Below are 11,007 nucleotides of genomic sequence, written 5' to 3'. Positions count from 1 at the left end.
TAAGAAACCCAAATTGAGAGACGGACCGTTGCTGATGGTCTAAGTCATTGCCTGCACATTTTCTGAGAAATGAATGATATATGACCTTTTTAAGATTTAGGATCATAGTAGGTCCATACTTTAATAGTAAATATTTATGAATGAGTCTGTGTTCTCTGCATTTGTTGTTTGGTGGGTCTTGACTCTTGGGAGTCTTAAAGACATGTTCATGTTTTATTTCTTTGAGACTTCGTCTCAACTATTAGAATCTTGATTTTGATCTTGTGAAGGTGGAACCCAACATTTTATTATTATACTACCCTAATTTGTTTCATTGAATAATTCAGCATAGGTATTACTGTATTAGGATGTGGTCGATGAATTCCACATTATGATGTGTTTTTTCTTTTTTTTTGGGTCACATAATGAGATTTGAATCATTGTTTGCCAAACCTGTATCATCGAAGTTCTAACCAACTATTACTACTGGTAACAAAATAAGAAAACTGAAATATGTAACACTTTGATGTGATAAAGTCTAAGAGACTAAGACAATTAAACGTGTGCATATAACACAAAGTAAAAGCAAAATATTAGTAGATTTAAAACCAAAAGAATTGGAACACGAAGCAGAAACAGCTCTAATTAAAACCAGGTACGAACCATCGAGCATCAGAGAAGAACATGGATGGGAAAACGCATTGTGGCACAGGTTCCATGGTGTGGGTGGTGAGATCATAGACAAATATATGTTTAGGATCCTTTATGGGATGGTTGAGGCCACTGAAATAAATGGAGTTTTTCTTGATCCCTGGGATATCTTTGGCGACGAGAGTGAAACCCATGTCCAAGAGTAAAGCCTCATCACCTAAAGTGTCGATTTTTACCCATCTCTTCGTTAGAGGATTTAACTCGTTGATGCGAAATTGCCAACTTGTGAGGCGATGCATTATTTCTACCAGCACAACTTCTCCATACAATGTGGTTGCAATCTTTACCTTGTAGTTAAGATACTTTTCCCGATAGAATCTATCCTCTTGGTCAATCTCACGATCAACGAAACTAGCAGGTAAATGATACCCGTCTCTGGGAGGGACATCACCAGAGAAATCCCATTCATAGACATGACCATAAGGAACATAAGTGTATACCTTGTGATCTTTGTGATTATAGACAATTTGATCATACATTCGAATTTCACTAGTTTGAACAAATCTCCACGAGTCATAACCTTTCTTTGTAAAAACAATATTGTTATAGATGAACCACACAACTAGGTAATCTTTGGTTATGTCGTCTATCCAGAAACAAGCTGATCGGTTGCATCTGCCATCTTGTTTAAACATATAATGATGTATAAAGAGTAATTGTGGTAGATCAATCCTCTTTCACGTCAAGGGATTAAGAATGTATGGATTCCGAAGATGGTCAAACTCAAACATCAAGAGCCAGCTACCGTAAGTCGCGAGACAAAGACTATGTGCAAAGTCAACACCGAGATCTCGAGTCTTGTAAATTTTGTCTTTATCATCCGGAACAAACAACAAGCAGCTATTGTTGTCGCTGTTGATTGCCTTCTCCTCTAGAGGGAAGAGTATCAGCCACGGAATCAGATTGGGGACGCAGTCTCTGGAAGCAAAGTTCCACGACCTACAAACTGATTTTGCTCGAGTAAGATTTGTGAAACTCAATCGTTCAAAAACACTTCGTAACAAGTCCTGACAAAGCTCTGACCACTTATTAGGAATCACCGAAAGCCGATTCGAATTCTTCTTGCTTTGGTCCATTGCTTACAAATGATCAGAACTTGTTTGACATGCACAGATTTTTGGTTACGAGTCGTACTTCCTTATTTACAGACCCCAAACTGACCTATAATTAGGGTAAAATGATAAGATTATATATTTAGTTTTTATTTTATTTTATGAACAAGATATATATTTAGTTGAAACAATATTATCGAAAAATAGATATAAAAATGAAAATTTATTCCTACAATTATTTTAATTTTCTCTTTTCCCTTTTTTACCACGGTAGCCTCTTGTGCCCTTTTTTGGCAAAATTATTTAAAATCTGTTGATGAAAATGCTTTTAGGATATGGTTAATGATTTGACCAAAAAAAAAAAAAAAAAAAAGGATATGGTTAATGAATTCCTTTAGGATTTCTTTCTCAACTATTGTGACTAGGAGTTTCAAGATAAGAAAATTGAAAGATGTAACAGTTGAATTTGATGGAGACAATATAAAATAGAACCATACTTAGGTTTACCCCTGGAGTGAACCTTTAAATTCACCCAACAGATTATAGCCAATCGTTTTGTCATGTCATTACTAATACTAGAGAATTAAAAAAAAAAAAACACAATTAAAAAAAAAGGAAATCAGAAAATAGATTTAGGGTTTAGGGTTTAGGGTTTAGATTTTACAATTAAAACAAAATTAGATGTCGGTTTGGGTTGTCAAATGAGTGGTTAAGGTTTAGGTTTTATAATTAAACGAAATTAGATATCGGTTTGGGTTGACAAATGAGTGGTTAGGGTTTAAATTTTACAATTAAAACGAAATTATATATCTGTTTAGGTTTGTGAAATATTTGTTATATAAACCCTAAACCCTAAACCCAAACCCTAAACCATAAACCCTAAACCCAGCGTTGAACATATATATAATTTCGTTTTAATTATAAAATCTAAACCCTAACCACTCATTTGGCAACCCAAACCGACATCTAATTTCGTTTTAATTGTAAAATCTAAACCCTAAACTCTAAACCCTAACCGATATCTAATTTAGTTTTAATTACAAAATCTAAACCCTAACTACTCATTTGGCAACCCAAACCGACATCTAATTTCGTTTTAATTGTAAAATCTAAACCCTAAACCCTAAACCCTAAACCCTAAACCTTAAACCCTAAATCTATTTTGTGATTTCCTTTTTTTTTAATTGTGTTTTTTTTTTTAATTCTCTAGTATTAATAATGACATGGCAAAACAATTGGCTATAATCTGTTGGGTGAATTTAAAGGTTCACCCCAGGAGTAAACCTAAGTATGGTTCTATAAAATATATGCATAACACAAATAAACTAACGATCAAAGGATAGGGAAAGCTTTAAAGGCAACATTATATATATAGTAGCTAGAATTAATTAAAACCAAAAGAAGTGGAACACGAAGCAGAAACATGTCGAATTAACCTTTGAAACCAGGTAAGAACCATCGAGAATCAGAGAAGAGCATGGAGGAGAAGACGCATTGTGGCAAAGGTTCCATGGTGTGGGTGGTGAGATCATAGACAAATTTAAGTTTGGGATCCGTTGTGGGGTGGTCGAGGCCACTGAAATAAATGGAGTTTTTCTTTATCCCTGGGATATATTTGGCGACAACAGTGATACTCATGTCCAAGATTATAGCCGCATCACCTAAAGAATCAATTTTAATCAATGTCTCCGTCAAAAGATTTAACTCGTAGACGCGAAAACGCCATACTGGGAGGTTGTAGTGGTGCATTATTTTTACCAGCACAACTTCTCCAGACAATGATGTTACAATCTGATGACTTACTAGATTGAATCTGTTATCGTCACCAATCTGATGATCAGTGGATCTAACAGGTAAATGATGCTTATCTACATGAGGGATATCACTAGCGAAATCCCAAACACAGACATAAGAGGAAGAATACTGAAAGACCTTGTGATCTTTGTGATTATAGATAATTCGATCATTCCAAAACAGACCAGCGGGAAGCCATGTATCATCACCTTTCTTTGCAAAATAACTTTTGTAATCGATGAGCCAAACAACTAGGTAATCTTTGGCTATGTCGTCTATCCAGAGACAAGCTGATCGGTTGCATCTAAAATTTGGATTGAGCTTATTAGGAAAGATAGAGGCTGAATGTGGTAGATCAACCCTCTCTAACGTCAATGGATTAAGAATGTAAAGATTCTGAAGATGGTCATACATCAAGAGCCAGCTACCGTGAGTCGCAAGGCAACAACTCTGCGCAAAGTCAACACCGAGATCTCGAGTCTTGTAAACTTTGTCTTTATCATCAGGAACGAATAATACATAGTGATTGCTACTATTGTTTTCGTTCTTTTGAGGGAAAAGTATCAGCCACGGAATCTGATTTCGTTTGGGGACGCAGCCTCTCGAAGCAGAGTTCCATGATCTACACACTAATTTTGCTCGATTGAGATTTGTTAAACTCAATTCTTCGAAAATACTTCGTAACAAGTCCGGACAAAGCTCCGACCACTAGGGAATCACACCGAGCCGCCAATTAGGATTCTTGTCGCTTTGGTCCATTGCTCAAAATTTCAAAACTTGTTTCACACGCAAGAGATATTTAGGTCTCCTACTTCTCTATTTAAGATCCCCAAACTCTTAATTTTTTTAAGATTATGTAAATTCTTCCATTCTTTGTTTACTTGAAATAGAAATATAAAAATGCATAATATAATTTTCTATAACTAAATTCCCTTTTAGCTTTTTTTTTTTTTTTTTTTTTTTTTTTTTCACTCCCGTAGCTCTTGCAAACTTACAAGCTTGCAATTGTTTTTGGTCATAATCATATTTGTTGGGAGATCATTTTATTTACAAAATAGTTTTGAGAAATATTTTTCTAGTAATAATAAATTAATAATAGACTGTCTAAATTATACCATGCGAAAGGATAAAGGAATTATTGAAAATACAACACAAAATTCTAACTAAATTTATATTTAAAATTTTATTTATGCCTTCTTTATCAGCCTGTAAAAAATAAAAAATAAACATATATTTGATATTATTACACTTTTAAATATAAAAAAACAGACTAATCTTTTTCTATAAAAATAAAACGTCTCACTAGTTTCGAGACAAGTGGTAAAATTAAGGGAAATTGTTAAAAATACCCCTTTTGGTGTGCCCCTTTTCAAAAATACCCCTTTGAGATGTCCATTTTCAAAAATGCCCTTTTTTAAATATGAAAAATTTATAAAATTTTATTAGGTTTATAAGGTACTTATGGATGGTAACTATTACTTGAAGACTCGATCCAAGTATTTATAAGTTTTTATAAAGTGTTTTTAAAGGTTTTACAAGATATTTTAAAGGTTTTTAAAGGTTTTTCAAAGGTTTTACAAGATATTTTAAAGATTTTTAAAGGTTTTTCAAAGGTTTTAGATACTTATTTGTGTATGTTTTAATAATGTTACATACACAAATAAGATTTTAGATACTTATTTTGTGTATGTTTTAATAATGTTACATACATATTTGGGTAAATCTTATATTTTATGAGCATTTTTTATAAGGTTTTAAAGAAGGGGCATTTTTGAAAAATGGCATTGAAAAAGGGTATTTTTGCAAAAGCCCCTAAAATTAATTGAAAGTAAATATGATTATTTTATCTTATTTTATTTTTTGATTTCTTGTTAGAAAATAAATAAATATAAATATAAATATATATATATATTTATTTATTTTTTTAAGTCTCTAATATTTACGTCATATATTCTATCAAATCTGTAAATATGCAAATTTGATAAACTAACAAATTTTGAAAAGAAATGGCTAAAGAAAAACTGCCAATCAAGTTGAATATTAATGACTTTTATCAATTCGTTTTTTAATTAATTTTTATCCGTAACAACTTCATTTGTAATCAATCCAAAGTCCAAACATGTTTGTGAATAAATAAATAAAAAATTTGTCAACAAAGAAAACATATTTTTTTTAATGCTGAAGTAGATACTTATGTGTTAAAATTGAAAATTTGTTGTAATTCAAGTGGTAGAAAAATAAGTAAAAACTACACAAAAGTTGTATAATGGAGAATCCAATAATCAAATATATATTTTAACTATTTGATTATAAAGATAAAATATACAAGTAATTTCTGCATATACTAAAGCAAGGGCATCAACATCTAAGGTCTTTTTGCATTAATCTTTTCACATACACAAAAAGAAAAAGAGGTATTCTTTAATAGTTTGGACAACTCTTAGGTATTTTTGCATTACTCCCAAAAATCTAATAAAGTACTCAATTACTCCATTTTCTGCATTTGGGGAAGTTTACATGATATTACAGTATCTTTTCATCCTATACAAAAAAAGAAAAAGAAAAAAGAAGCAGAAACTAAAAAGGTCCAAAGAAAAGAAACCAAAAAAATGGAACTTAAGTTTAAAAGGGTCACTGAAAGAGAGGTAAGAGAAGAGGCTTTATGTATATATGTATATTATAAGACCCACCTTTATAAACTTAACCACCAAAGAGAAGCCCAAGCAAGACTCAAATAAAAATCCTTCCTTTTTTCTTATGTCTGCAAATTCCAATTCCTAAAGCAGAAACCTCATTTGGTCGTTTTCTCAGAAAGCCTAAGAGTCTCTCTCGTCATTCTCGATCAATCAAGATAAGATATAGAGCTTAAAAATCCTTCTTTTAAACTCTGAGAAGCTCAATGAGGGCTGAAGCTTTGACCTCTCAGAGTTGGTGAAGCAGCTCTGCTTGAGGAAATGACCCATTTGACGGCAAGTCCAGAAGAAGGAGATCTTGATCAGAACTGCAATTACCTTCATAGCCAAACACTGCAGAGCCACCTTCTTGTGCAAACACAGAAGCCAAGCTTCTTGGTCTGAAGCATGAGACATTGTTCTCTGTCATAACTTTGCTTTCATGGCTTGCTTTCATCTTCATCACCCTTTTGGGGCTCCTCATTAGCCCCCTTGACTCTGTGACCAAAATAAGAAAATCAACAAACCACAAAGATTGATTGCAGAATCAACAAGACTGATGAAAATGGTCCTTAAGACTGACCTGACTTTAATTGGGTTTGGTCTTCACAGCGCCTCTTAATGGTTACAATATTTTTAGGTACATTTGGGATTGAGCTTTTTGAAGTTGTAGTAACAGAATCTCCGGTCCCTTTTTCTCGTTCCTGCAGTCACATATCCGGTGAATCTCTGGCCAAAAGTTATTATTATGCCAGTGTTTCAATAAGAGTAAGCCCAACCTTGAGGAGGTTATAGCTTTCCACCAAACGAGATTTGTTGAAATCTGCCAAAGCAAGCTTCTTAAAAGTCCTGATGTCTTCGAGTTTTGCCCCAGAGGAAGAAGAGACATCAAAGACACCATCAGCAATGAGCTGCTGAAACAAAGAGAAGTTGTCCTTGAACTGAGCACTTTCGAACATAATTCTGAGGCTGCAAAGGCAAAACATGACGGATTAGATATTTTGTTTTGGTCTAGTTTCGTTGTTTTTTAAAATGAAATGCAGTTCGAACCTATCAGGAAGGTCATCAGAGTCAATCTGAGGAAGCAATTTCATCAGTTTCTTCTGTTCTTCCTCTGTGAATTGTTCTATGAACTCATTAAAGTTGAAAACATCCTGCAATCAAGTATTTTTTTAGGCAATTGTCACAGAGTCAATTACTTAATTTGACTTCCATATGCAGATATTCAACTTATTGAACAGACTTGGTGAGAGTTGCTTGAAACTTACCTTCAAATCTATGCTACAGAGTGGTGAACCATGGCTCCCCAGGACATGCACTCTTTCAGTTTGAGACTTGTTTCTGCCAACAATTAAAAACGGATCCATTTTTCATCTTTCTTGACTAATTTGCGAGCTAATGTATAGAATATCTTGAAGATACATTTAAGAATACTTTACCTATTGAATTGTTCTTGCTTTATTGTTTGTCCACCATAGTATGAACCTCTCTCTGCTCCAATCTCAACACGCTTCACAGAATGTGAGTATGCCTCACTGATGGAAGACTTATTCTCAATCGAAGAGAGCGAGCTGGCTTCAGACTCCTCTTCCCGAGAAAACGAATGGGGATTCTTCATCAGAACACTCCCATGTCCAATCTCAACAGAGACCATTGTCATTTCATTCTCAAAAAGAAGATCTTCCTCTGATGAAACTGAGAGACACGAAGATTGCTGCTCTTGTAAAATATTGTAAAGGTCCTTTGTGAGCTTTTCAACAGAAGAGGACTTTGGACGGCCCACACACGTCCTCCTCTTGCAAGGAACAGTTGTGTCCCACGCATTAGATTGAGATGGACCTGAAAAAACAAAGTTCACATGGACACTAAAGAGCTATTTTTTAAAATCCCATATTGTTAATCAAACCGAAGAATAACAAAGTAACCAAACCTGATAACTCACTCCCATCTGCACTACTAAACTGTGCACAGCTCTCAGAGTTTGATACAGCCGAACCAGAACTTGATCTATTACTGGCATCCTCCTCTATCACAGCCTTCTTCAAACCATAATTGAATTCCAAGACCGGTCTTTTCATGATGATGTTTTCTTGAATTGCTTTCCTCTTGAGCATCTTTGTCTCTTTGTTCTTATAGCTTACAGAAATGCTCTTCATTCTTTGAAACCTGTGCTGATCATCATTCTCATCACCATCAGCACGAGCATGAAGCGGTGTATAGTTCACAAGTGTTCCCTTTGTTCTCCAACGCGATCCACACGCATTGCACAATACAGGCTTCTCTGGTGGTCCATTTCGCCACAAAGGTGTGTCTGTGTCAATGGAAGAATCAAAATGTCACAAATTTGCAATTGGAGCTTTGAAGTCAAGACAACATAAGAGTTCTTCATCAGACAACACTTAAAATGTGAGTTAATAATGCAAATTCAAACTCCAAATCAATCAGAAGAATAATGATCTCAAATACCAAACATCTTAAAGTCTTTAAGCATCAACCAGAACAAAATTTAGCTCCTTTCTACTACAATTATCAATTATAAACACAAATTCAGATCCCAAGATCATGTCTTTGTTGCCTAATCCATTAATTCCAATCATACTAAGAACAACAACAACACAAGAAACTCACAAACAGAGACAAAGTGTTGTTCTTAAGATCATTCAACAGAAACAAATATATATATTGTTAAAGGAACATAATTCCAAAATGTTCATTGATATTCTTGACTCCAGGAAGTCTTTGCTGTATCACTTCAATCATTATAACAATTAGCTACACAAAAAGCATATAAAAACATGTAATCAAATCATTTTCCCAGAAAAAAAAAAGAGCATCTCACCCAGAAATATTCATATTCATACAAATTTTCTCATCATGAAATAGAAATCGGAGACACTCACTTGTAACTCCACAGTGGTAGCAAGGTCCTTGCTTCCCCATAATCTCTCTATCTCTCTCTTTTTTGTTTTGTTTTTTTCAAAAAAATGAAAATATAATTTTCAGAGGAAAGTTGCAATTTTTATAGACTTAAAGAAGAGATTTTTTTGGAAAGAAATTTAAGTTTATAAATTGTGTTTAATATTCAGCTATAATTGGAATATACAACAAACAAGTTTTAAGAACCTTCTCTCTGCTAAGGAAAAAACCCAGAATTTTTTTTTTCTGCAAATTGAAGCCAAGAAAAAACCCAGAAAATTTCCTATGAGCAACTTCTAGAAATTACAGAAATACAAAATCTTAAAAACTGAGTTTATGAAAATTGACAAAATCAAACCAAGAAAGAGAACAATTTCAAGAAGATAATTTTTTTTATCCTTTGTTTATCTTTTTTTTTTTTTTTGGGGTTCCTTGAGCTATCAGTCTAATACAACAATCCAATAGAAAAGAGAAGAGACTAATTGTGAGAGAGGAATCTAATAAATGGCTGTGAAAAAGGAGAAGAGAGAGATAGAGCAACTTTGAGGGTTTAGAGCGAGAAACTGTTTGTGTATAATAATAAAATGGTCTCTCTTTTTTTTTTTTTTTTTTTGTTCCTTTGCTTTGTTTTGCATTATTATTATGTAACGATGAAGTAATTGTTTCAGCTTCCTTTCATAAAAAAATATGTTTTTTTTCCTCCTTTCAATTTCATTTTAGAAAAAAAAAAAGATTACTTCATCATATAATGGCTTTATTTTTTGACATCATATAAAATGGCTTTTTTTGTCGACATAAAATGGCCACTTTCATTTCATTTTGTTTTCTTTTGTTATTTTTGAAGTAAATGTTTCAGCTTCCTTTCATAAAATTTGAGATTTCTATTTTAGAAAATTAGTTTAACAAGAAATGAGATCTATCAGATTTAATATAAAGTTTTTAGTATTATTTTGGGTAGGAGGAATATTATTGCTTATGCCTAATGGTTCCTTCCTCTTGTTGACTATAGACTTTTCTTTCTTGTTTGTTTTTCTATTGATATTTCCAACAAGTATAATAAATTATTATAACGACAATTTAAAACATTAATGACTATAATAAGAAAAAAAAACTGAGGAAGAAAAAAAGCAGTGGTAAGCTATTTTTTTCTGAAATTATTAACTCCATCAAAAAAGTTTTATCTAAGATACAACACACATATACACCAAAAAAGAAAAAGATACACACATACACTCTTTATCAATAATATTTTATTTTCATGTGTATGTAGATAAATTAGAACCCAAGAAAAAAATGTATATGTAGATAAATATTTTACTCTTTTTTTTTTGTTTAGCCCCCTTTTAAAACAGCTGCTAAAATGGTCACATATATAAGTGAATGCAAGAAAAATAATGTGTCGACAGAATGTGAAATTATTTAACTACGAGGCTATATAGTATATACCATAACGATAGGTAGATTTATTCATGCCTTTGATATTGCTGAATAAGGTTATAATTGGGTTCTTATTTTTTTTTCTTTTACTTAGAAAAGACTAAAGTTTTGTCAACGACTAGATTAAGAGATTAGGTTAATTTTGCCTATTCTTATACATGTGTGACGATATGGTAAAATAAATATTTTTAGCTAGGTGGGATATATTTTTTTTCTAACAAGAGAAGACTAAGAGCATCTCCAACAAGCCCTCAAACCTTCAAATTTAAGGGTTTTTTGAACTCCAACAAGCCCTCAAACCTTCATTTTTTGAGGGTGTGCACCCCAAATTTGAGGGTGCACTATTCACACCCTCAAAATCTTTTTTATATTTGATTTTAGTCCTTATACTTTATATATCTTACAAATAATTCAATTACTTCAAAAATATTCATATAAATTCAAAT

General features: G+C 32.8%; 2 protein-coding genes and 1 pseudogene across 2 annotated transcripts; all 3 read right to left on the bottom strand.

Annotated features, from left to right (window-relative positions):
* Positions 1 to 360: 360 nt before the first annotated feature.
* On the bottom strand, positions 361 to 1,771 carry LOC9304125 (annotated as a pseudogene).
* A 1,377-nt stretch (positions 1,772 to 3,148) lies between these two features.
* On the bottom strand, positions 3,149 to 4,295 carry LOC9304124 (putative F-box protein At4g17565). Its single transcript, XM_021020011.1, is given in 1 exon segment — positions 3,149 to 4,295. A coding segment is annotated over 1 exon segment (1,122 nt). The 3' UTR covers positions 3,149 to 3,173.
* Positions 4,296 to 6,001: 1,706 nt separating this feature from the next.
* LOC9304123 (GATA transcription factor 26) lies at positions 6,002 to 9,695 on the bottom strand. The gene is made up of 8 exons (XM_021019249.1): positions 9,109 to 9,695; positions 8,139 to 8,519; positions 7,648 to 8,047; positions 7,477 to 7,549; positions 7,259 to 7,362; positions 6,988 to 7,177; positions 6,792 to 6,912; positions 6,002 to 6,706 (listed from the first exon to the last, which is right to left on the bottom strand). The coding sequence occupies exons 1-8, from the start codon at positions 9,146 to 9,148 to the stop codon at positions 6,459 to 6,461; spliced, it is 1,557 nt and encodes a 518-aa protein (XP_020874908.1). The 5' UTR covers positions 9,149 to 9,695; the 3' UTR covers positions 6,002 to 6,458.
* Positions 9,696 to 11,007: the final 1,312 nt, after the last annotated feature.

This window comes from Arabidopsis lyrata (assembly GCF_000004255.2).
Source record: "Arabidopsis lyrata subsp. lyrata unplaced genomic scaffold ARALYscaffold_7, whole genome shotgun sequence".
Taxonomy (NCBI): Eukaryota; Viridiplantae; Streptophyta; class Magnoliopsida; order Brassicales; family Brassicaceae; genus Arabidopsis; species Arabidopsis lyrata.
Note: the sequence above shows the minus strand (reverse complement) of the source record. Positions and strands in the feature narration are given on the sequence as shown.